Genomic DNA, 27,894 nt, shown 5'->3' on the forward strand with positions numbered 1-27,894 from the left:
CAGCACTTGGGGTATTAGAAGGGACGATTAATAGAACCTGCTAGCTGTCCCTGAACAGTAAGTATTAATGACGGCTATGGCTGGAGCCAAAACTATGCTAGACGCCCTGGAACGCCAGAAGCGGGAAGACACAGGCGGTTTATCATTGAGGATAAAACCATTAGCTCAGGAGTCCACCTGCCTGACTTGAAGCTGCCTCTACTGCTTATTATCTGTGGACTCTGAGCCGCTTTCTTCCACATGTTCCTTCCTTGATCATCTCTGAAATTGTGTAATGATCAAAAGTTAACAGGAGTTAGAGTATGATGTGTAACTTTATCAGACAGGGTCTGTCACTGCAGAATGTACTAGATTCATTATTAATATTTGACGAAGTCCCTGCTTCTCTAAGCTGTCTGGTTCCCATATGGTTTTATTTAGGCAGTTATTCCTGGAAATTCTGGCATAGCCCCTTCCCCACAGGCAATCTGACCACCCCAGTTTAGCAATTTGAGATACAAGGTTAGCACAAGTGTCACTTGCTTAGTGTAAAGTGTCAGGCGGTTCAGGGTCCTCTTTTTCTTCTTGGAACTTTCTTAACAACAGAACTTTCTCTTAATATCACCTGGGTGAATATGACAATTTTCAGGGCTTCGAACACTGAACAAATACAAGGAAATGAAAATAAATGAAAAGGGAAGCAAGTGCATGTCTGCAGTTAGACAGAAGTGGCGTATAAAATAGCTGGGTCACATATTAGCCAGCCTTCACATCTGTAAGTAATAGCTGTTCTTTTTAACTGAAGGGACTGAAATAATACTGTACACACTGTTGAATCAACAAGCACCAGTTAAATGTCTTGTCCTGACGAGACAGGTCATGCTCTGGCCTTTGAGAGCCTAGAGAGCAGGTAAAGACACAGGAAACCTGTAAGAACTGTCCCCTGTCCACCTCTCCATCCTCCTGTCCAATGATCTTTCTCTTTGCTCTGTAACCCACAGATCTTCATTCCCTTGAATGAACCAAGCTCCTTCCAGCTTCAGAATTTCTACCCATACAGTTACCTTTGCCTCTAATGCCTCCCCACACCCAAACACACACCTCCATGGCCTGGTTGCTTTTAGACTTCCGGTGGCTCCCAGACCTGACTTTCTTGACAACTCTACCACCACCGCTGTCTAAAATGGTGCCTCCATCTCTCTTTCTTGTAAAACCATTATTTTTCATCATAGCACTTGGAGTATTTATAATATGGTACTTAATTTTGTTGTCCATTTTTCCCTTTGTTTTACTGCCTGGTATAAGGCCTTACCTACTTAGGATTTTGAAATGGAGAAGAGGATCTTCTTGGGAACACCAAATTTTAGTAAAGGATGTTAGAGATTTGTTGACTTTTTTTTCAAACATAAAATATAATATTATGTTAGTTTCTGGTGTACAACATAGTGATTTGACAATCAAATATATTAAAAAATAGTCACAATGATAAGTCTAATAATCAATATAACCGTACAAAATTACTACGGTATTACTGACTATATTCCTTATGCTGTATATTTCAGCCACTTCTTTTATACCTGGAAGTTTGTACTTCTTAATCCCTTTTACCCATTTTGCCCAACTCCACACCCCTGTCCCCTCTGGCAACTAGCAGTTTGTTCTCTGTATCTGTAAGTCTTTTCCTGTCTTGTTTTATTTGTTTATTTGTTTTATTTTTGGAGTCCACCTATAAGTGAGATCACAGCATATTTGTCTTTCTCTGACATATTTCAGTTAGCATAAAAACCTTTAGGTCCATCTGTGTTGTTGCAAATAGCAAGATTTCATTCTTTTCATAGCTAAGTAATATTCCTCTGTGTGTAAATGTTTGTGTGTGTATGTGTATATGTAAGTGTGTATATACACCTTCTTTAGGCATTCATCTATTGATGAACATTTAGGTTGACTCCATATATTGGCTATTGTAAACAATGCTGCAGTGAACATAGGGGTGCATATATCTTTTTGAATTAATGCTTTTGTTATCTTTAGGTTAATACTCTGAAGTGGAATTGTTGGATCCTATGGTAGTCCTATTTTTAATTTTTTGAAATAGCCCGCATACTGGTTTCCATAATGGCTGCACTAATTTATATTCCCACCAACAGTGTATGAGGGTTCCCTTTTCTTCACATGCTTACCACCATTTATTATCTCTTGTATTTTTGATAAAAGCCATTCTAAGAAAGATTATTTGTTTTTCTTTGATATTGAGTTGTATGAGTTCTTTGTATAATCTGAGTATTAGACACTTATTGGAGGAATTATTTGACTTTATTTACCATTTATGATGACAGTAGGAAGCTTTAGTAAAGGGCAGACAAGACCGGACAGGGTTTGGGAAAGGGGAGGACTGATTCATATTAATGTGTAATTCAAGAGGAATCAGTCAGGTAACAGTTTTTGTCACATGTTAATTGTAATTAACAGGCATAAGTGGGTTGGGATTTAAGGTAGAGAGATAGCAAAAATAGTGACTAGGTGGTTGTGGGAAAAACTAGAATGAGATCAAGGCTCTAGAAAACAGAAGTTCTGAGTACAATGGGCTTGTCTGTTTTCTATTAAAATAATAGTTAGATTTCAGTTACATTATCATGTTTGTTTTCTACTGAAATAACCACAAAAAGTTTCAGTTCAATTATCATGGTGTTACAGCTCCCATAACCTCTGAGCAATTTTTTTTTTTTTTGGCTAAATGAATGTATTGATATATAAAACAGGGGGTCAGGCCTTCTCAAATTTGCTGTTCAAGCTAGGTAGAATATATCCTCAGGACCTGGAATTTCCAGAGGTATTTACAGTAGTACGACCTAATAGCTAACCTTTTTCCTCATGCTGGACCATGCCTGCAGCCCAGCCCTGAGGCTGGATGCTGGATCACATGCTCCATTGCTTTCTAACTTTGTTACCATATGCAGTCTTAAGCTCAAAATTTTTCTTCATGGCTTTCTGCCTCATTGGAGCCTCTCCCCTCAGGGTTTTAGAAATTGGTCACCATCCTGGGCTGACCAATCCCTTGTAAAATCCTATTCAGAAACACAGCAAAGGGGAAGGGTCAAGCCCAAGGGGTTTAAATGCCCAGATATGGCTATGCTAGATGAAAAAGAGGAATAGCCCATGTGTGTGTCTGTATAGCTTCAGAGTATCTTGTTTCAACTGTCATACTTGGCTTATAAATTTGTAGGCAGTGTATTAATATGAGGTCTTCTTTTTCAGAACTCTTTAAATCATGGACAACCAAAGTAAGTAATTCACTTTGCTTACTTTCCACCATATAATGTTAATTCTGTTGTTAACAGATTTTTTGTTATAATGTTTTATTCAGTTTCAGAAAGGACATAATTTGCTTTGTGTTGTTTAATTCAAGAATCCAGTGTGTATTTCAGTATTGTACTATGGAGAAAATGTAGACAAATATCCAATTCTGCCTATTTTCCCTTTAAAAAATAAAAAAAAAAAATTAGAGAAACCTAAGAAATGCTAAGTTTATTGGGAAATATATAATTTATTTCTCTATTCCATCCAGATCACTTTTCCCTTTTCTGTGGGCATTTCGTATATGCAAATGTTATTCAGATCATACTAATTAGTAAATAATAAATTTAATATGTCAATTCATTATGTAAAATCCTCAGCTATATCCCCTGATGTAATATTCTATAATATACACAAGTATATAGGTTTAAATAAATAACAACCATTATGTTCAGGCTCTTATTCTCTCAAGAAAATTCTAAAGAAGATGGATATTGATCAAGCATGTAATAAAAGACCTTCTCTTTTTAAAATTTTATTTTAAAGAGAAAAACAATAAATATGAGAGGAAAATGTTAAGAATAAAATCCTGAGGAGAACAAAGTTAGAGGACTGATTCTACCCAAAATCGAGACTTACTATAGATACAGTATCAAGACAATGTGGTGGTTGCAAAAGAACAGACAAATATAGGTCACTGGAACAGAACAGAGAGCCCATAGTTAGAAACCCAGTTTCTAACTATGTATAAATAGTCAACTGATCTTTGGCAAAGGAACAAGGCAATACAATGGAACAAAGATAGTCTCTTCAACGAATGGTGCTAGAGTAACTGGACATCCACATAAAAAAAAAAAAAAAGAATCTACACACTGACCTTACACCTCTCACAAAAATTAACTCAAAATGCATTATAGACCTAAATGTGAAAAATGAAACTATAAAATCCCTAGAAGATAACAGAGGAGAAGATCTAGATAATTGTGGGTATAGCAATGCCTTTTAATTTATAGCACCAAAACCCAATCCATGAATGAAATGATTGATAAGCTGGACTTCATTAAAATCCAGAACTTCTGCTCTGCAAAAGATCTTATCAAGCAAATCAGAAGACAGGCCACAGACTGGGAGAAAATATTTGCAAAAGACAAATCTGATAAAGGACTGTATGCAAAATACACAAAGTACCCTTAAACTCAGCAACAACAACAACAACAACAAAATTCCTCTTAAAAATGTCCAAAAACATAAAGGACACCTCACCAAAGAGAATGTACAGGTGGCAAATAAGGGTATGAAATCATACGTCCATACCCATGTCATATCACATGTTATCAGGGAAATGCAAATTAAAACAACAATGAGATATCACTACATTCTTACTAGTATGGCCAAAATCTGGAACAATGGTAACACCAAATGCTGGTGAGGATGTGGAGCAACAGGAAATCTCACACATTTCTGGTTGGAATGCAAAATGGTGCAGCCACTTTGTAAGACAGTTTGCAAGTTTCTTACAAAACCTAAACGTGTTCTTACCATACAATCCAGAAAACTACACTCATTGGTATTTACCCAAAGGGGTTGAAAAACCCACAAAAAATCCTGCTCTTGGATATTGATAGTGACTTTATTCAAAATTACCAAACCTTGGAAGAAAGCAAGATACACTTCAATAGATGAATGGATGTATCAACTGTGGTACATACAAATAGTGGAATATTATTCAGTGCTAAAAATGAAATGAGCTGTTAAACCACAGAAAGGCATGGAGCAATCTTAAATGTGTATTAGTCAAGTGAGAGAAGCCAATCTGAAAAGGCTATATATGATTCCAATTGTAATGACATTCTGGAAAAGGCAAAGCTATCAAGACATAAAGTTCAGTGATTGCCAGGTGTGGGTGTTGTGGGAAGGTTGAGCTGGGAGAGCACAAAAGATTTTAGGGCACTTAAAATACTCTGATGACATTATAATGATGGATATATGTCGTTATACCTTTGCCCATAACCACAGGATGTACAGCACCAAGAGATGACCCTAATAAACTCTGGACTTTGGGTGCTTATGATGTGTCATTGTAGATTCATCCTTGGTAAAAAATGCATATGTAATAGCAGAGGGAATATGGGAAATCTGTATGCCTCCCTCTCAAATCTGTTGTAAACCTAATGGCTGTAAAAAAAAAAAAAAAAAAAGAATTCAGGCTTTAAAAAAATACCTACTAAAATGAAACAAAAACATAATCCTGCTTTTTCCAAAATGATCTTTATTCTCTTTTGTATCTTTGTCAAGATAGCCAAAACATGTTTATCTTTCATGACAATGGCAGCTTTACTAGATATATTAGATACTCCTCGAGACCAGAAACCTTACCTTTCCCTCAAGAAGATTCATGATCTTCTCTTAAAGGTTGCTCTGTTGACTTCATTTTATTTACAAAACTCAACATTTTTAAATGTAAACTTGGGCAGTATTAAGCTACTTTATTTGCTACAAGCTCTAAGATGCTTCAAATCACTTTAAACATAGATTCATTTGGTCATAACCACCTTTTAATTCATCACATTTATATAGATAGTTATATGTATTGGTATGTGTGTATGTGCATAAATTGAAATAAATGTATATGTGTATGTGAATATATGTAAATAATATTAAGTTGCATTTCATAAAGGCAGGAATCTATCTGTAATTCACATGTTCTTTGGTCTACTTGACCACTCCCCTATTCACATTTACACGTTTTCCCTTTATATGAATTCTCCCTGGAACACCTGAAACCAGGATCATTGTTCTGGTACCAACACAACACCCCAGGGCTTATGAGCTCCTAATTTCTTGAATCTGTCAACTCATGGGTATGTCAAACAGTGGTGCTGGTGAAGAGGTGCCAAAACGTGACATATCATTTACAGAAGGGTCTTTAAGTCAGACTTGCAGTGCTTTTCCCTGAGATACGCTGAGTCTGATCCCGTTGTTTCCAACTCAAGTTGGGAGTGACAGCTGTGGGCAGAGCCTTGAGAGCTGGAGAACTAGGAGCTTGGCCACTCACCTGAAGCCAAGAAGCAGATGGAAGACTTGTGATACTGCAGAGACGTGCAGTAATTCGGGGTATGCGGCAGTGTCTGTACAGGGAAAAGCCCTGACTGAAGTGGAGGATTCTCTGTTGCCTGAATTTGAACAGTGTCCCTGAACTCCATTCTGCTCAAGTTGTTATGAAGTCAACAGACTGGAGGAGAAAGGGGGTTGGGGCACAGCTCAGCCTTCCTGCTGAAACCACCTGAGCTGAAAGCCCACGATAGAGACGCACACAAGAAATACGACAGATTGAAGGTTTGGCCAACATTTTGTTCTGTATTTATGCCATGTTCAAAAAAAAATTTTTTTTTTGAATTTACACTTAGCGAGCCACAATGAAACAGAGCAAAACATGGTGTAAGTGTAGTGTCCTGTAGACCACAAGTTTCATGAAGGCAGAGCCAGCCTAGCCCCCGAGCCTAACTCACAGGTGACACAAGAGATGCTCAATATTTATTTTCTGGCTGAGGCAGCTGCTAAAGGAATGACTGGAGAAAAAAATACTAATATGAAGAACTAGGAAATTGAACCATTTGTACATATATATATTAAGATTATTTAAATGACATTGATAAGCAGATAACAAAGATTTTAGTTTATTATAATTAAGTCCATTATGATTCATAGGTCAAAATTAGTCAAATATTGGGAATGTCCCATAATTTAACCGTTTTGACATAGTTCCAGGGTAAGCATAAAAAGAATATTTAAATACTGAACTATCTGCATTATTTTAAGTAAGTTTTAAAATAATTCTTATAATAATGATTATAGATATCTTTAAAATCAGACAAGTTTCTTCCATTACCATGCCCACCTCCAAGTAATTTCATTTATGGCTTTCTTCACGGTCTATATGTGGTTTTTAATAGTTTTAATAGTTTTATTCTAATACCAACAAAATCAAAGTATAACAGTAAACACTCATCAGGCATATCTGATAACTAGAAATTCAGCCCCAGTAAATCAGGAGTCTCATTTTATCAAAAAGGGAATTTGTTTGAAACAGGATTCTACTGCAAAGTTACTCTGTAACAGGCACAGCTTTTGTTAAGGGAATTCACTTTATTTCAATACAGTGGAAGATCATACAAACCAAAATTATCTAGGGACAATGCATTTTTTCTAATATATACTTTATCAAAGCAGATGTATGTTTACCTCTCCTTGAATTGCAGATATGCAAATGAATGCTTCTCACCCAGGAGCATATTTACCACCTGGGTATTCCCCTGAATATCCTTCAGCAGCATTCCAAGGTAAGACATTTGTTTTAAGAATACAAATCATAATTAATTATTGATATTCTCCAAATGGTGTGTGTGTGTCTATCTTCTGTCCCTGTGTGTATTTATCATAGAAGTGCATTTTATTGAAAGCACAGTAATGAAATTGGTAGTCTAGTTATTGATTTTTTGTTTGATACCTATTATCATAAATATCATAAAAATAATTTATTTATACAGGGTAGTAAAAATGGAGAGTTAATAAAAACAGTACTGAATTTACACTTAGCTAATGAAATGTAAAGCTGCACATAAATTAAATCCGCAAATACTCATATTAAATAAAAGATTTTATTGATTCTCTGCTTGTCTGAAAATTGTGGTCATGTAATCACAATCAGGAGATTTATCCTTGAGTGTTTTTGAGTCATTTATTATCTGAGGTTAACTGTATTCAGTGAGAGTCACAGAAAAGAGATGGGTGCTTAAACCAGGAAGCTGCAAGCAATAGAAACGTAGCTTCCTGGGATAATTCTTATTTTTATTTTGTTAACATATGTGAAAGTTTACTGTTGTATGCATGCTGAACCATGCCTTACATTTGTAAGAAAAGTATTGAGTCATATCACTACATACTAGGGAATCCATTATTTCTTTGAATCACTGCAGAGGCGACTTCAGAGATTTTTATTTCGACAAATGCAGTTATCAGCATTACCAGAACTTTACCAAATGGCAAAGTTCACGGCGCACCTAGAATTGCAAGTAGGGAGGCTACCCACATCTTAAGAGACCATCCTGGGGACTTAGGATCAAAGGGCATCTGGTTTGGCCACAAGGGTGTATGCATTTTGTATTCTACTCTGAGCAAACAAATCTGCTTGGGAGCTGAATGGCTGGTTTGTCTAGCGATAAAACTTCCAGTAGGGGCTGGATTGCATCCAGATGTTTGCAATCAAAAGTATGTCCACTAGAAAAAACGTTAAGTCTTTAAGATAGTAAATCTCAACCATGCCTTAAGTATTAAGCAGAAGCTCTTATAACACCAGTACCAGGGCACTCTGCCAGAAAAATTTAATCAGAAGCTCTGGTTGTGGGTGTCGATTGAAAAAATTGCACAACCTAAAAGTTGAGAATTATGTTTTATATGGCTGACAAAACTGAGGACTTAAACTCAGAAGACTGAGGGATGGCTCCAAAGAGGTAGAGGAGGAGCCAGGACGTACAGGATTTCTGCAACAAAACCAGGTAGTCAGGACATCAAACGTTTACTGTTAATTAAAGAAAACCAGACATCTCAACGTAGTGAATTAAGTGCTTTCCTCTCTATGGGAAGATGCAAGAGTCTGGGCTCATTGAATTCATTCCTTTGATCTGCACCTTAGCCATCTAGGGCCAGTGTCCTGCTTTTGTCCATCCTGAATCCCCTCAGGGTGCACAGTTGGGGGTGGCTGCAGTGGCTGCTGGCTTGATGGCTGGCTGCCTGCAACATCCTTTGTTTACTGATATGGCAGGGGATATTTTTCATACACGCGGGATTCAGGATTTGGTAATTTTTTAACTCCTCAGGTGATTAAAATGTGTAGCCAGGGATGAGAAATGCTGCTCTAAATTCTTATACAGTTGTTATTTAGAGAATGATTAGCAAGTCTAATATTCATCCAAGGCACTTGGAGAATGATTAAATCCACCCATAGACAATTGAAACAGGTAATACATAATTAAAATTGGTTCTAATCAAACTTGAGAGTTTGTGAGAAAAATAATTCAATTTTATTTTTCTCAAATCCAAGGTTGCATGTAGCATAGGTCTTGAGAGAAAGAATATGCTAACAATAATGTAGCTTAAACTTAAGAACTAATTGTGTTTTAGGCATTTGTCTAAGTGCTTATTGTAGATTAACTCATTTAATTCTCTGACAATCTTATGGGGTAAATTCTGTTAATTATCCTCATTATTCAAGTGGAAAAAAGGCAAAGAAGGGTTGGATTAGGCATCAAGTTCTGGCTTCTGTACCTACTAGTTGTGTGGTGGTCTTAAACAAGTTGCTGTACTTCTAAGCCTCGGTTTTCCTATCTATAAAATGGGGCTAATATTATCCAATCATTGGTTTAGAGATTAAATGAGAGTATATGTCAAATAGCAGCACAATTCAGGTATGTGTAAAATAACTAGCAAATGAGAAATGGCAACTATTTGCTATTATGTTATAATTTTTTAAACTGGGCCTTATATAAATGGAAATATTATCCAGATTTCAGTTGATTCCATATGCCTAATCCATTGATTTGAGGAAAAAATATACCATCCTTACTTTCCAAGAGTTTGAGAAGATTACAGAAATGCTGTTACTATTAACTCATACCTCCACATTGCCAGTGTCTTGCCTATGGTCTGGGTTTTACACTGTACCCAGTAATCTTTAACAGAACAAACCAGCTTGTATTACAGAGAGCTTTCAGTCTCTACTTTATGGCTTTCCATTACTTTTAAATTAGAAGCCAAACTGCTTAATTTTGTTACCAGGTCCCAAAAGGCTTCCTTGCCTTCTCTTCTGTTCAGGGAGACTGCGCTATTTTTCAGATTTTTAAAGGCCCTTTGTTTGTTACTATCCCAGGACTTCTTTCTGAAATGTTCTTTCTCTGGCACTGGTCCGCTCAGCTCCTTTGTGTCCATTAGATCTCAGCTGAAGGTGGTTCTCAGGGAGGCTGTCCCAACTCCCTCCCTTTCTCTCTCGCCACCCTTTGGCACATGTAGTCATAAAACGCTGGTCCTTTCCTTCAAAGTACTTGTCTCTGATTCTAGTTAATCATTTAATCATGTTAGTGTCGATCTCTTTACTGTAAAGATGAGTATAAAGTTCTCTTTCCCCTTACTCAATGGGGGCAGGGATTGCATTTGCATTTCTCATCTTAAATCCCAGTGCTCGGTACTCCTGAAAATTTTGTAAGACGTAAATCAGACCATGAAACGTACTCTTCTGCTTAGAATACTCTCAGGCCTGTCAATGACACTTGGAATAAAATCCAAACTCCATTAAGCAGCTAAAAAGATGGACTGATCCTATGTCTTTACTGACAGCTGTTTCTTTCCTTCTTCTCCCTTATAATGTCCTTAAAAATGCCAAATCCATTCCTCACATGGGAGAGTTTGCATAGTATCCTTCCTCCTGGAATATTTCTCATCAGATCTTCACACAGTTTTTCCCTCCTTATATAGTAAGGCTCAACATAAATTTTATCTAGTCAAAGAAATCGGTTCATACCTCTTATTCTCCCCCACGTATTTTCCAATCAGTTCAATATGAATTTTTTTAGAAATCTTTTTTTTTAAATTTATATTTTTGTTTCCCAGAAGTTTCCTGTAAGCTCCCTGAGAGCAGGCTGCCTTGTCCATAGCTGTATCTTCTGATTCTAGAAGAGACCCAATCACATTGTAGGTCATCTGTAAATATTTATACATTTAAGAAGGAATGAATTATAAAACTACATTTAAAAGACATTACTACGAGGATTAGCCTCTCTTCTAAGACTTACTCTTTTTGTATAGGTAGGTGCCATTTGTCAGAATTCCGGAATTACCATTTTTTTGAAGGGTGATTTGGTCCTGGATATGTCGGCGTAATGCCTCTATTGTGGGCTTTCTACCCAATGCCGTATCTCATTATGCCATTCCAGAATCTTTATGTATGTGACTCTATTGATTTTTTTTCACTTTTTTAGGTTTCAATCATATTTTCACCTGAATTTTGAAGAGTAAATGTAAGGATGAAGACCAACTCTATACTAGCCCAAATCCTCAAAATAGAAGTGGATATGAAACCACAGACATTTTATTGAAAAACTGCTGAATGATAAAAACAAACCTTAAGCTACGTTGAAACAAGATTTCTGAGCAAAAATTGTAGTTTATAGATAACTGGGATAATTCTAAAAAAGTTGATATTTTCACTTTTCTGTGCAGTTATAAATAATTTCACTTGTTCATATTTCAGCATCTCCAGGACATATTGGCTACCCTACTCCCCATACTGACAATTCTGAAACCCAGGATGAAAATCCTGTCCCCCAGAATGACTATCCTAAAACCAAGGCTGAAAATCCTTGCTCTAAGGCTGGCAATTCCAAAACCCAGGCTGAATATCCTGGCCCCAAGGCTGGCTACACTGGCACCCAGACTGACTACCTAGTCCTACCAGCTGGCTATTCAGGGTCTTGCCCAGTTGGCTCTCCCATCCAATACCAGCCAGTGCCTCTTCGGCCAGGTGTGCCTGCAGGACTGCCCTGGATTCCAGCACTACCACCTTCACCAGACTGTCCACCAGGATTGGAATATTTAAACCAGGTAACTTCAAATACATAAAAGACTCATAAAATATAAAACTGTGCTTCCAGTTTACTTAATGAGACTAACAATTGACTAATTCACAAAAGTCTGAATGGTAAAACAACATTTTTTGCTAACAAATTACTCTATTTCTTCTAGGTAAGGTTTACTTTTACAGTAAAAGACACATGTCTTAGGAAATTGTGTTTTCTATCATCTTGAATATAATCTGCAATAATACCAATAGCAAACCTTTATTAAGCACTATTTTCCAGGCTTTGTTCCTAAGCAGAATATATGTGTTAACTCAGTTAATCCTTTAGAAACTCTGTGATGTGTAGTTGTTATAATTATCATCGTTTTACAGAAGAGAAACTGAGGCCTAGTGAGATTACATAATTTGCTCAGCATCAAAATGCAGAGGAAGTGGGAATGGCTTTTTACTTCTGGAACCTTGGTTCTGGATCCTGTGCCCTTTAATCCCAACACTGAATAATTTCCTAGGAGTTAGAAACAAACATCAAATAAAACTGTTCAATTTCAACAAGTGGTACCAAAATGGAGTAATGTTTTGTGTAGAATATGGCTCAACATCTTATTATACTTAATAAAATTACATTTTATGTTGCTTTTATTCTTTTGAAGACTCAGTTTTATAAACGCAACCATAAGGTCAAAAAAAGTCCTGGATTTTAAGGTGCTACATGATAGCTTATCTCAGCAAAGTGAGTTTTTACATTTCTTTGATGTTAGAAATCTCATAGGTAAAGTAAGACTATGAAGTCCTATGTGTTAAAACGATACAAAAATAAATATTCCCATGCTATCCAACCACTTTTCAAAAACTGAGCTGTGTCCCTTGCACTCTCTACACTAATTTAATATCCCAAAATGCACCTGGGCATTATAATTTTCAAGAAGTTTATCAGTTCACATATTCTCCAAGAAATACCCTAAATAGATTTTCTTTAAAAAAAATCAAGGACTTACAAAATATGTAGGGAAAATTATTGCTTACTACAAATGATGATATCAAGTACATGAAAAAGAAAAATTTTGAGATTTATAGTAAAAAATGCCTTTAAATGGATAAATTTTTAAAAATATTTCCTAAACCCCTTCTAGAAAGAACAGTGTGTTCTTATTCTTAAAGGGGTTTTAGTGTAAGTCAATTTTATTTCACTTGAATTTGCCCACAGGAATAGTGAACATATTCAATATGTATTTTTTCATTTATAAATACATTAAATTTCCTTTTACACCAAAGATATAAACTATGATTTAATATTGACAATATTGATAATTACTTATATGCATTCTTGAAAACATAAAAATGTATCTTAATTTGGTTGGCTTTAAAAAACATGATATATGCTTATAGCTCAATCTTTTGTTTGCTCTAATAGATAGATCAGATTCAGATTCATCAGCAAATTGAACTTACAGAAGGTATGTATTCATTGTATTCATTCTATTTCTAGAAAGAGGGGATGTTTATATACATAAAGGCACATCACCAACCACCAATATAACACTTTCAGTGATGTCGGAGAGTTAAACCTGGCTATTTACAAATGTCTGTCTTTGTGATAATGAATTGATGAGGATTATCAGTAGCTCATTTCTGGAAATTAGGAGTCGAGTGGTAAAATACTATTACTCTAGTAACTGTCTTCAAGTTAAAAACCCCAACTCAGAAGGAAAACAATCAAATTTACTTTTGTTCCCTTTTTTCTCTAGAAATCACTTCAGGGAATCTATCACATTACCTGATTTCTATACTTCAGCTATTTTCTCCCAGTTTGTGATAACCTTGAGATTGGCACAGAGCCACAGGCAATAGTTCATGTTAACTTAGTACCACGTACTTACAGTTACCTTAGTATGTTTCCAAAGAGAGTCAACTTACTGCATTTGGATGGGTGCCCATCTCCCACTTCTGAACATACAATGCTGAGCATTCTACCTCACCTCCATTTCCTCTCCCTCCCTCTTCACACGTGTGCATTGTGCGTAAGCCCTGTCATAACCTTCCTCACACAGTGCAGAATGATAAGCCATGGCTATGGTTTACAAAACAAAATCTCAAGCCAGTTTATTTAGTGTCATCTTATAAGGAGCATAAACAGAGCAATCATCCTGTATTCTCCTCCACACTTGAACACACGAACAAGGAGACATGTTCTGCATACACTTAGCACAGCTCCGGCCCTCTGCAGCTTCGCACCAGCCCTCACAGCAGAGTCTCCGTTTCTGACATGGGCCTATGCAATTAGGAATATACAGGTTATTTTCTTGTCCATGCCTCACATAAATCATCTTAATTTCTCTGTAGCTTAATTTCCCCTCCTCTTTCTCTCTCTTTCCCTTTTTTCTCTGACTAGATCATCTCTAAACCCCTTTCCTTCTTCCTCCTTATGTGACATGAAGTATCATCTAAAGTAATATCTGAAAAATTTTTGAATCTAATCTATATTTTTAACATTATGTTGATTATGATTTTATCTTCTACATTTTCAGTCATAATACGTATTGAAACAAATAACAAATATGAAATTAAGAACAGCCTTGGACAGAGGATTTACTTTGCAGCAGAGGATACTGATTGCTGTACCCGATATTTTTGTGGGGCTTTTAGGCCTTTTACCATGAGGATCCTTGACCTTATAGGCCGAGAGGTCATAACTCTGGAGAGACCACTAAGGATTAACTGGCTTTGTTTCCCCTGCTGCCTGCAGGAGGTCGGTGAGTGGTTACCAGGGTACTTTGCAAAGTAGTTCTGTAAGAATTTTACCCTCTTGTTGAATTTATATAATCAAACTGAGATCTAAAGGAAAAGTGGTCCACAAGCTATTGGTTTATACCTGAGAGTAAACTGTACAGGAAGGAAGGCAGGTGGAAAAGAGTGAGCACTTAGCCCCCTGTCCCTGAGTAGGGCACCTCCTGGGGGTGAGATCAGAGATCTCAGAGACCAGACTCCTCGATCTTCAGGGAGAGCTAAGCAGGTAGGGCACCTCGGTCAAGTCCCTCTCCCAAAATGACCATGAGGGCCTGGCCAAAGCCAGAGGAGGGCACCATGGAGATACCCTCGAATGCCATCCCAGAGGCAAGTGGACAGGAGAATGAGGAAAAGGACAGATGTGTTCATCTCACAATTTTAGCCAACCTACAAGGAGCAAACCTAGGAGAAGGCCCCCTGAGAAATCTCAACTCCTGTGTTTTTCAGTTCTCCATTGGAAAAAAGTAACATATTTGAGTCCCTGTAATAGGGATATGCTAGTTGTGAGGACCTTCAGCTCTATGAGGTCCAGCGGTCTCTTTCATGTTACTTGACAGCCTGGCAGAGAACATGGATCTCAGGAAGACGCCAGGCAGAGTGTTTACAGGACATTGGCCTCTGCCTAGATCCCACGGGCCTGAGCCCAGCCCTGCCTGTCACTCAGCCATCCATACAGGCAGCTGTGAGGGCAGGACAGACATGCAAGCACATAGATATCTGACGTCTAATACTGTACTTATTTTGAAAGGAAAATTGACCTTATTCATACCGAATTGTTTTGTTTTCCATGTCGTTTAGTTTAGATAGAATAATATTCATAAGAATAAGTGAGGAAAAACTAAGCGTTTGACAGAATATTCTCTAAAATTTATAGAGCATATTAGCATACATTATATTATTGATCTCAATAAACAGTCCTAGGAGGTCCTTAGTTAGGATAAGCATACTGGGATGGTCTCAAAGTGGCCCAACGATATAGCAGAACCAACACTCCAGGCTCCATTTCTTTCCATCACAGCACCACTGCCACTCATATTTGAAAACTGCCCCAGTGATCAGAGCTCTGTCCGTACATGTAAACCACCGTTTTTAAAGGAGTTTAAGAAAAGAGCTTTTAATTATTTAGATATTTTTCATGTAAGTATGAAAATTTAAAAAATATGAGGCCAGTGGAGCAGTGCTTCAGTGTAGAGACTGTGCACGTAGCTTCCCCAAGTTTGTGTCTCATCTCTCCCACTGTGCTGCTGGGGAATCTGATACAAGTTAATTAACCTCTCTGTTCCTCCGTTATTTCCTCTATAAATAGGAATAACAGAGCCAACCTGCTAAGGATGTAGTGTGAATTAAGTGGTGCGTAAAACAATATCTTGCCCTTAGAAAGTGGGCAAAGGACCAGAATAGACATGATTTGAAAGAAGACATACAAATGGCCAACAGATATATGAAAAGCTACTCAACATTATTAATCATCAGAAAAATGCAAATCAAAACCACAATGATGTACCACATCACACCTGTTAGAATGGATCTTTTTAAAAGACAAAAAATGTATGTTGCAAGGATGTAGAGTAAAGGGAACCTTTATACACTCTTGTAGGAATGTAAATTTGTACAGCCACTTTAGAAAACAGTAGAATTTCCTCAGATAACTGAAAGAGAACAGTTATATGATCCAGCAATACTAATTCTGTTACATACCCAATGGAAGTCAAATCAGGCTTTCAAAGGTATTTCCATTCCATGTTAACTGCAGCTTTACTCACAATAGTGAAGATATGGAGAAAACCTAAGTGTTTGTTGACAGATGAAGGGATAAAGAATATATATATATATATATATATATATATATATATATATATATATATATCTCACATTTATATTTATATATATCACATTTATATTTATATATACATTTATATATATATTCAGCAAAAAAAGGGAAGGAAATTCTGCCATTGTGACAATATGCATGTACCTGGAGGGTGTTATGCCATGTGAAATAGACAGAGAAATACAATATACTATGGTATCATTTAAATGTGAAATCTGAAAAAAAACTAACTCATAAAAACAGAGATTAGAATGGTGGTTGCAAGGGATGGAGGGGTGGGAGAAATGGGGAGATTCTGGTCATCAGTACAAACTTTCAGTTATAAAATAAATAATTTCTGGGGACCTGATGTATATTACGATGACTAGTTAATACTACAGTTGATGCTTGAACAACTTGGGTTTGAACTTCATGAGTCCACTTACACGTGGCTCTGTCAGTAAATACACGCGGCAGCACTACAGTACTACACAATCTCTGGTTGGCTGAATCCGCAGATGCAGAACCTTGGATATGGAGGGCCAGCTGTAAAGGCTGATTTTTGAGTGTGCGGTGGGGGCGGGTTATGGGGACGGCCAGAGAGGAGTCAGTGCCCCTAACCCCTGCATTGTTCAAGGGTCATCTGTATGCTCTACACTTGAAATTTGCTGAGAGTAGACTTCAAATATTCACATCAAAAAAAAGAAGTGACTCTTTCAGATGATGGATGTGCTAATTTGATTGTGGTATCATTTCAAAATGTACATGTGTATCAAATCGTCACACAGTACACTTGAAATATATTATAATTTATTTGTTAATTATACTTCAGTAGACCTGGAAAAAAAGAACATGCCAATTTCAAAAAGTATACAGTAAATGAGAGTTCTTATTAGATACATGATAATGAAGATGATGATGATAATGATATATTACATTTATTCTTTTGCTTTTATAGATAGAAATCCACGCTCCTCCTGGGATACCAATAGGTTATGTTACTCAGATCAGGCACCTATTTCTGCCAAAGTTTAGAATTCAAAATGAGAAGAGAAAGGATATACTAAGAATTACTGGTCCATGTTTCATGTGCAGCTTTTGTGGAGATGTTGATTTTGAGGTAAGAGATGTGATAGCTTTTGTAAGATTGGCTCTCCTAAAATAAGGATATTATAATTTTGTAAGATGTTACAAATACATTAAAATACATATTTGTATAATGATCTCAAAAGGAAGGTAATGTGCTCATATATTTAACTTTCACTAGAGATGTGGTTTTTGCTCGTATTAAACATCAGTGTTAATCCTTCTAAATGTGAAAAAAGAAAAAAGTGTTATAGTCAAATAAATATAAGCAAAACGTCTAACATTTAAACATGGTGTTTTCTGTATGTACTGTGTATTTTATCTATTTCAATTAGAACACTAATATTGTCTTCCATGTCTGATTGCCAAAGCATATGGTCCTTCCTTAGTCTGAAATACAGGCTGCCAGTGATCTAGGCCCTCTATAGAAGCTCTAACATCTTTGAGTTCCTACAGAAAGCTCACTTATGCAAAGAGAATTTTAACAAAGATAATGTAAGATGCACTACCATTTGTGCTTCTTTATGGCATCTCTTTTATCTCTGTATTAAATTGATCTCTATAAACCACAATCTATCAGTATATTTATTACATAGAGGAGTTTCATCACAGCAGTTTTCCAACAGATGGGGCCTAACCCATAACCCAAAGTGTTTAGTCACAAATGTTTAAAGGTTGAGACATTTTATTGCTTCATCTTGGTATCATGATTCTCTTGGAAAATCATAAAATCTGTTAAACTGGACACTCATTTTCACAGATGGGGCAAAAATCTAAAACTGAGCAGGGACGCCCCCTTATGATAAGCCATGAGAACTCTGCCACTGTCCCCTGACTTCCTAAGGTTTCCCACTACCCAGCATCTTTCTTTCACGTTATCTGCCTGGATTCCCTAGTCATATGGTTTTAGAGTTTGGCTATATGAAGATGAGTCACTCCCCTTATAGATTTCAGAGATGGGTAATTCTAGGAAATATATATATAATGTAGAGAGATTTTATAAAGCTGTTTTATAGGAATATATATAATATGTGTGTAATAGGTTCATATAAGAAATTTGTATAAAAGTATATAAACAATAATACTTCTCCATGTAGAAGATGGCATATCTAACAAGACTTCAGAAGAATGGAAAGATAATTATTCATTTAGGGAATAATATTAACAGAGGTTTAGATAGCATATATTCTGTTTGGGTAAAGTTGGTGAAAACACTGGAAAAGTGTTGTGAAACTCTAATATTTAATGCTAAGGAATTTAGATTTTATCCAGCAACCTTTATCAATGGATGCTTTAATTCATATATAGTGAGTTAACTTCTCATCTGTACTTCTAGAATGATGCTAACTAAGCACCATCTTTCAGAGAATGAGAAATAGTCATTTAAATCAACTTCTGATGGAAAGTTGGACACCTTAAAGTAGGATTTATCAGTATGGGGGTTAACTGTGGAACATGTACTCCATCACGATGTCAATGGTCATGGAAACTTGGAGTAGAAAAGAGAACACCCTGAATATGAAGGAGGAGGTGCCATTCTAAAGGAGAAAATAATTTGGAGATATTTTGTAAGTGCACTGAGTGGAACTGATTCATGGATTTGACGAGTGTTGAAGATGGAAGAAAATTTGAAGATGATTCTGATGTCTGACATTTAGGAAACTGAATGAATAATGATGTAATTGGCCAAAATAAGAGTATTGGAGGAGAAACAGTTGATCTATGGGAAGCTAATGATTTGTATTTGAGTAATGTTGGATTTTAGGTATGTAGAGGAAAAGATTGAGGAGTTTTCAGCATACAGATGGTAGTTAAAGCCATGAGTGAGTAGAAGAATATATATAGTTATATATATATACATAGTTAGGTATGTTTATGTTCATAACTTCTGATTCTTTAGTCTTAAGTATGAAAGTCCTCCCCAAACCTTATATTTTATCTACTATTTTTTAATCTTCTTATATTTAAATCTTTAACTCACTAGGAAATGTATTAGTACAAGATAGGAGCAAACTTTATTTTCTTTCAACAGCTAGACAGTGTGTCATCAGAATTTATTAAGTAAACTATTCACTCCTTGCTGAATTAAAATACTATCCTTACCATACATTGAATTCCCACAAGTAACAGAATCTGTTTCTAGACTCTCTCCTCCGTTGCACTGACCTAACAATCTGCTTTCACAACAGTGCCTTATGATATGAGTATGGTGACTTAATGATATGTCATCCATCAAGTCAGAGCAAAATGATCACTCAGTATTCTTCATTTATCATATTTTATTGCTATTGTCTAATGTTTCCTTTCACATGGATATTAAGGTCATTTTGTTTAATTTTTTAGAAGGTAGACTCTAAGTATTGTGTGAAATCTATTTATCATTTTTTTTTTGAAATTAACATATTTATGGTGCTAAACCTGATCCATCCAAGAAGTTTTATGTCTTTCATTCATATCTTATTTTGTATTCTTTGTAAGACCACATAGGTTTCTTCATATAAAACCTCTACTTTTTTTGTTGTTTATTTGTAATTTATACCATTATCACTGTTAAAAGGTAATATTTATATTTTGAGGTGCTTATTATAAATAGTGAGAAAAGCTATTTTTCTTTACCTTTAATTCAGTCATATGACTGTATTTTAATATTAAATGTAGGTGTTTCAGCTTTATTTACTTAGTTTTGTTAGGTATAAAATCACAGTGCAAATGAGATTATGATAGTTCATATGCTGTTTATATACCAGTGGGCTCATTTTTTTCCAGCCTAACTACAGATCAAAAATAATAATAATGATGATGACAATAGAGGGAATAGCTACCAATTTGATCATTTCAGTTGAAATAGTAGCAAATATTATAATATAGGAAGATATTGCTACTGTGTTTCATACCATTTTTCTATTCCTATGTTACCTAGCACAGAAATCAGCAAACCTTTTTTTTTTTTTTGGAGAGAGCCATATAGAATGTATTTAAGGTTTTGTGGTCCATAGAGTCATCGTGGCAACAGTTCTACCATTATAGCATGAAAGTAGTCAAAGACAATACATAAATGAATGGATATATTTGTGTGCTAATAAATCTTTATTTAAAAAAAAAAAGAAGCTGACAGATCGGGTCATTGATCATTATTTCCTGACTCTTAAGTAATAATTTTATTAAAAATTGATACTTAACTTTTTAAAAGTCAGAGCATCGTAATGGTCAGGGGTACAGACTCTGGAGCCAGAATGCCTTGGTTTGAAACCCACCTCCATGATTTCTTATCTGTGCAATGTAGACAAATTAGCTAACCTTTCTTTGCTTTAATTTTCTCATATAAACATTGTATACAGTAAAACTACGTATTATGCAAGGCTATGAGCATTAAATTATCTAACAATTGTAAAACTTTTGTATGCCATGAATATACTAAATGTTATATATTGTATTAGTTAAAAAATGTTTTCAGCAGCATTAATATGATGATTTGTTTATAATTTATCTTTTTTTAGTATTTTATCCTTTATTACAGTATATTCTTTTGATACTTACCTAGGTTGCTAGTGTTCTATTTGGATTTTTTTTATTTATCTTTACATTGTAGGTAAAATTATAGTTTTCCTTTTAGAATGTATTTATCAAATATTGGTATTAAATTTTTAGATTTATCAATTTAATTCAAATATACCACAATTCTATTTTTTATCCACATGTCTGATACAAAATGTATGTTTTTTTTTTTTTTCTCTATGAAACAGTTCTCCAGTTCTCCAGACACCAACTGGGTGTGCAACTCAATTAAATTCTGACACTAACTAATTGGAGTTGATGCAGACCCCAAAGCTTAAGGGCTCAGTCTCACTAGACTACGCCCACTTCAGATGCTAATTACAAGTCCCAACCTCCTGCACTTCTGACCTACTGGCTATAAATTAGGGATGCCAATGACCCCCTCCTTAGGCTCAGTAATTTGCTAGGATAATCACAGAACTCAGAACACACTTTACTCATGTTTATAGGTTTTTATAAAGGATATTATAAGATACAGATGAAGAGGAAGTTAAAGAATTACATAGGGACGGTCTGGAAGGGCCCTGAGTACAGGAGCTTCTGTCACCATGGAGTTGTGCTATACCACCCTCCCAGCACATGGATATGTTCACCAACCTGGATGGTCTCCAAACACTGTTGTTTAGAGTATTTATGGAAGTTTTATTACATATGCATGATTTATTATATCACTGGCCACTGGAGATTAAGTCAGTCTCTAGCCTCTGTCTCCTCCCCAGAGGTCAAGGGAAGGGCTCAGAGTGCCAAGTTTCTAATCATTGCTTGGACTTTCTGGTAACCAGCCCCCAAGCTGAAACTGTCAGGGGCCCACAGCCACCAGTCATCTCATTAGCCCACAAAACTTTTATCACTCAAGAGATTCCAAAAATGTTAGCATCTATGTGCCAGGAACCTGGGACAAAGACCACATATTGTGACAAAAGACTCTCTTACAATCCCTATTAATCAGAAAATTACAACAGTTTTAACAGATGTATGTCAGGAACCAGGGACGAAGACTAAATATGTATTTCTTCTTGTGTCACAAATACCAATAAATAATTTCCAGGTTGAATTAAGTTTATTACAAAAATTTTCTCCTTCAAAATTCAGCTAAAAAATACTTGGTCCTGATAACTTTTCAGTTTCGAATCATTATTCATATTTTTGATGCTTCTCATTAAAAATCACATTTTATATTTCTTGCATGAGTTTTAGTACAGTTTAAAAGTTCTTGCTTTAGGAATCAAAAAGGGGAACTGTTAATATCTATTAGTGAGATTATGGTGGCAGGTAAGTTATTGTCTGTATTTTTTTTAATTTTTAAAATATTCAAAAATTAAAAATAAAATTTAAAAAGATTTATTTACTAGCTACATATGCTTAAATGACAGCTATTATCTGATGGAGCACTAAAGTGTACAAGAGATTTGCATTAATCTGTTTTGCCACCATAATGTTGCATAACATATAACCCCTAAAGCTCAGTGGCTTAAAAAAATAAGCATTTATTCTCCTGTTTATGGGTCTGCAAGTCAACTGTATCTGGGGGATATACCTGGGCTCAACCAGATGGCTCTGATTTAAGGCTGCCAGTGGTCTCAGGTCTGCTCCTGGTATGTTCATTCTGGAGCTGTAGCAACAGCAGCTGCCTGGATCATTCTTCTCTGGTGGCTGATCGCTGGAGACCAAGACTCAAGGCCAAACCACTCAGCCTTGTTTAAGGTCTCTGCTCATGTCACATCCACTAACACTCTGTCAGTCAAACAAGGCACATGGCCAAGCCTAATTTCAATGTGCAGGGAAGGATACTGGGCTAACAGTAGAAGGGGATTGAAATGAATATTTGATGAAGAGTAATCCATGCTATTGCAGTGTTCATGTTAGAAATTTAATGCAGGTTTTTAAAGAACTTAACTACCCATACCCAAATAAAATGAGTCAGCTGTTTTTAGTCTCCCCACATTTATGTACCTAGTCCCAACCTGAGCTAGGATTTAATACATGCACATTTGGTACCTTGTGCAAATTTGAAAAGGACACTCCTCTTCCTGGTTTCACACAACCCTGCTTGTACATACTTTGGTGAATGGGGGCTACTTTCAGCCCCTACGTGCCCGCTTGGTGAGGTGCATCTGTCTGGCTATAACTCTATCTGTCCAACTCTTTATCATGGCCCTTGGCTTTCCACAGGCAGAACTGTAAAATTAGAAGAAATTTACTTTGGAGCCTTTTTCTTTCATACACACTTTCTCATTTGTTGTCACCCACCCTCTCCTGTTGTCCAGTCTTACCCCAGCCTTGGACCTGGGGCATCCCACTTACTGGTTACTTTCCTACACTCAGAACTGCCAGTCCTCTTTTCCAGGCTCCTGGCATTTCACATTTTCCTTCTGACAGCGGGTGACAATGGGGCCACCCATCACCTCTAAACACTCAGCCTATGTAAACTCTCTGTGCTTGTCTTAAAGAACTCAGATGTGAGTTTCATTTCCTACCCCCTTGATGGCTTCTAGAAATTTCATCAAAGCAATATTTCATAGTTGTGTCTTTTCCTGCTTAAATTATATTTTGGATATATTTGGATCAATTCAACTAATTTATCACTGTCTGTCTTAATGTGGGATTAAAAAATACTAAATATTTTAGCAAAACTACTTTCATAAATGTTCTGTATAGTAAAGAAACTTTTTTTTTCATGTAACTATAGACAGATGCAGGTATTTAGATGTATCTAATGAGTGATGTAATTTTTAAAGTTCATTATGGCACATAACTTTAATAGAGTGTTCATTTTATTCTAACTTTAAAAGTAGTTTTATTATTAGTTTTTTAGAATTCTCTAAGACTCATTTTTTTTCAATTTAGATTAAATCTCTTGAAGAGAAAAATGTGGTTGGCAAGATTTCTAAGCAATTTACTGGGATTGTAAGAGAGATATTTACAAATTACAGTAATTTTAGCATCCAGTTCCCTTCAAACGCTGATGTGAAAATGAAAGCTGTTGTGCTTGGCGCGTGTTTCCTCCTTGTAAGTCTATGCTTGCTAATCTTGGGTATAGATGTTTTTCTAGTATCATTCTAATATTTATTAAATTTTACATTTTAAAAGTGACCTTCTCAAATGTATAGGTTTTATTCATAGGGTTCCCATTTAATCCTAGCTCTGAAATTCCATTTTCTCCTGATACTGTGGATTCAGTGGTGACTAGTGCTCTCTGGAAAGCCTACTTAGTTTCACAGGTCAACAGAAGGGCCTACGTGTTAAGGAGATGCCCTGGTCTTTGGGGCTTGTATTAAAAAATCAAAATTGGTGCGTTGGAGAATACTTTAAATATGGGCTTATAAGGGATACAACTCAAACAGGGAGATTTCCTTCTGATTCACTATTAAATTTAATCATCTAATACAAGAGAGTAACCTGCAATAAAAGTCTACATTCAATCAAGCCATTAATCGAACTGCCAAATGAGAGAAAATAAATGGGAGTAGAGTGATGATCCTGAACTTGGCTTCCCATTAAATAACCTAGGTAGATTTCAAAAACCCCAAGTACCAAATCACACCCCAGTTCAATTAAATCAGAAGCTCAGAATCAGAAGTTTGTATAGTTCCTCAGATGATTCCATATGCAGCCAAAGTCAAAGACATCTGGGACAGAGGAAAGATTTTCAACCTTAGCTGCAGAGTGAAAGCACCTGGGTAGCTTTTCAAACTCCCTATGTCAAGACTGCATCCAGATCTAGTAAACCAAAATCTCTGGAGGTGGGAACAAGCCTTCAAGCTGTTTCGAGCTGTCCTGTGATTCCAATATGCAAGCAAGGTTTGAATTACTAGATGACTATCTTAAACATTCATTTGGGGATGCAATCTGAAAAAAGTTAAATTTTGAGACAATATACAGCAGAAAGAGCCAGTTCCTTCAACAAAAACCAAGAAAGATAAAAAGATAAAAATAAAATTAAAAAAGGAGAGAGACATCAACCTAATACAGTTTGTGAACCATGTTTAGCTACGGATTTGAAGAAATCAATGTGAAAACACATTTACAAGACATTCAGGGAATTTGAACATTGACTGGCTATTTGATGATATTAGTGAATTATTAAGGCTTTTTTTAAGCTCTAATGATGATGATCTAGTGGTTATAGAAAAGAAAACACCATCCATATCTTTTATAGGCAAATCCTAAAATATTTCAGTATCAAATGGTATAATATCAGGGTTTGCTTGTAAGTAATAAAGAATAGAGCAGGATATAAGAGATGGAATAATTGCTGAACCAAGATTAGTCATGTTAATATTCACTGAAGCTGGGTAAAGGGCCTTTGGGACTTAGTTATGCAATTCTGTCTAATTTGGGATATGCTTAATATTTTCTATAATTACTTACAACCAGAGTTCTATGTAAAAACTGTGTTTTCAGTGTTGGTTTCACAGAAAAAGCAAAATCTACCCTTAACCTTGAGGGAACAGTTCAACAAAGGCAGGAATAATGTGAACGATGTGGTGCGTTTAGGGAAGAGAGGCAACCCGGGGTGTCTGGCTGGACGGTTCATGAGACTGAGGCGGGGTGGTGGGCTTATTAGGAAATGACTTTGGCCTTCCTCTAAAGGACCTTTAAAGATTAAGTAATTTTTTGTAGAGGTTGGCAATTCATTGAAAATTGTTTTGTTAATTTGTTGGTTTCAAACTAGGTATAAGTAAATTTTATACATATTTATAGTTATACCTAGTTATACATCCAAAGTTTTGAAAGATAAATCCTGGTGTCTATGTGAGAAATGAATTTGAGAGGTAAAACTAATAGTGCAACTGCAAGTTATTAGCAATAAGGATTAAATTATTTCTGTTGAAGGGATAAAGGAAAATAATAGGTGAGAGAAATGAATTTCATAGGATTTGGCTAAAGTCATAGGCGAGGGAGTCTAGATCAATGATGATACAATGAAACAATCTGGCAAGCAAAGTTAGCAAATTGGAAGACAAATCATGAAATGGACACAAAATGTCTAATGTGCACTCTGACTCTTGATGTGGCTGTCATTCTTACCAAAGAAAATCCAAAAATTGTACATGGAACCCCAGTCACAAGTTACATTGCTAGAGAAGGACTACAAAAAGTAGAGGAAGAAAGAACAAACAAGGAAGAGCCAAAGGGGATTATAATGAAATATATATGTAAAACAAAATACAGTGAAATAGAGAGAAATTACTAGAAGATTAATTAAACTCATGCAGATATCAACAAATGAATAAACTTACAGGATTTAATTGCTATTAAAGTGGAAAGCTTAAGGTAGACTTATGTAGCTATAGACTTGCCCCAGATTTTATTTTTTACAGTTAATTTTTCATATTTAACAGATGTATTACTGTTAAATCTGATCCCTTAGCATTTCTGCATCGGAGAACTGTCTCTCTTTTACTGCTGAAAATTCATTTCTATATCTTTGGTTTTATCTAGGATTTCATGTTTTATGAAAATACTGGATGCTCTAAGATTTTGACAGCAGGACTGTTGTAGCAATCTTAAAAAAAGTGTCAAAATTTAGTGTCTACACTGATTGGGACTGTGTAAAAGGAAAACTCAGTGTTTTTTCCTTGAAGGTCATTATACCATATGTGAAATACTCTATGATACCTGTAGCCCAGGTACGTGATTTCACTTCGAAATTATATATTTTATTTTGTTTACTGGCTTATAAATATTTTTACACATTTTCTTTGAATGTGACTTTTTAACTTGAGACACGAAACTTCTTATGAAAAACTGCTTTTAATCATATTATATTATTTTTTTCCATTTTATAGCAAAAGTTAATTAAAGACTATTAAAGTAAGTATGATACAAAATATACTTAATTAAATCTACTTACATTTTTACATATGTAACAACTAATGTTATTCGGCAAATGTTGTATATTCAAAAGTTAGTATATATTAAATTAATATGTATTAAATTTCCTTTATAAGTATGCCTAAAAAATACTTAATATACGTATTTCCAAGGAAAAGTAAAAATTTGCATTTATTTTATATGTAGGAATTCACACTACATAAACTTCCCCTATAATCTAATCTGCTACTATTAGACTTTAATTAGCAGAAGAATAAATTACCAAGTTTTGATTTTTTTTTAGTGAACAAAGAGAGATATGACTCTGTCCCAAAGAAGGACACATTGTAAAGTCTCACTCACTCTGAAACTGGGGTATGGTTACAATTTTGAGAGTAATTTTTAATATCGAATCATTACCTCCTATATTCTATCACTCATAGACCATGGTAGTTATGAGATCACCCTAGGTGTTAACAGACAAACATATTCCTTCGCAGAGTATAAACTTCAACAATGGTCTTTTATTACTTATACCAAAAATCAAATAACTGATAAAAAACTGTTGATATATTTCTTTGCATATTCGATATTTTTAAACAAACCATGAACAATTTAGGTGGTATTCTGAACCCTGTACATTTACATCTCTCCGTTTTAAACCACCTTTAAAAGGAGCGAAAGCATATGATAACCACTAGTAAAATCAATTCCAGTACTGGAAACTAGGATTTCTAACCTGTCAGAAAGTTAAAGAAATTTTTGCAATCGATTATGTAGGGAAGATTGGATTAAGAGAGAGAGATCCAACCCACAGGTTACCTCATGCAAAGGGAAAGTGTGCTTAGGGAATAGGAGCTTAGGGGAGAGGCTCCCTTTCACCCTCAGCAGAACTCCAGCACCACTGGCTCCTGATGCTGAGAACACTGGGAGGGCAGGG

General features: G+C 35.7%; 1 protein-coding gene across 1 annotated transcript; it reads left to right on the forward strand.

Annotated features, from left to right (window-relative positions):
• Positions 1-26,642, forward strand: LOC102514273 (phospholipid scramblase 2-like). Its single transcript, XM_032484095.1, has 9 exons — positions 1-57; positions 3,235-3,260; positions 7,533-7,613; positions 11,576-11,925; positions 13,314-13,356; positions 14,428-14,648; positions 17,455-17,616; positions 23,985-24,146; positions 26,583-26,642. The coding sequence occupies exons 2-9, from the start codon at positions 3,248-3,250 to the stop codon at positions 26,640-26,642; spliced, it is 1,092 nt and encodes a 363-aa protein (XP_032339986.1). The 5' UTR covers positions 1-57; positions 3,235-3,247.
• Positions 26,643-27,894: the final 1,252 nt, after the last annotated feature.

Source organism: Camelus ferus, chromosome 1 (assembly GCF_009834535.1).
Source record: "Camelus ferus isolate YT-003-E chromosome 1, BCGSAC_Cfer_1.0, whole genome shotgun sequence".
NCBI classification, from domain to species: domain Eukaryota; kingdom Metazoa; phylum Chordata; class Mammalia; order Artiodactyla; family Camelidae; genus Camelus; species Camelus ferus.

What these genes read in the sequence shown, in the direction of transcription:
- LOC102514273 (XM_032484095.1), top strand. An exon ending in GATTGGAATATTTAAACCAG is followed by an intron (nt 11,926 to 13,313) that starts GTAACTTCAAAT and finishes TTGCTCTAATAG; the next exon opens with ATAGATCAGATTCAGATTCA. An exon ending in GCAAATTGAACTTACAGAAG is followed by an intron (nt 13,357 to 14,427) that starts GTATGTATTCAT and finishes CTACATTTTCAG; the next exon opens with TCATAATACGTATTGAAACA.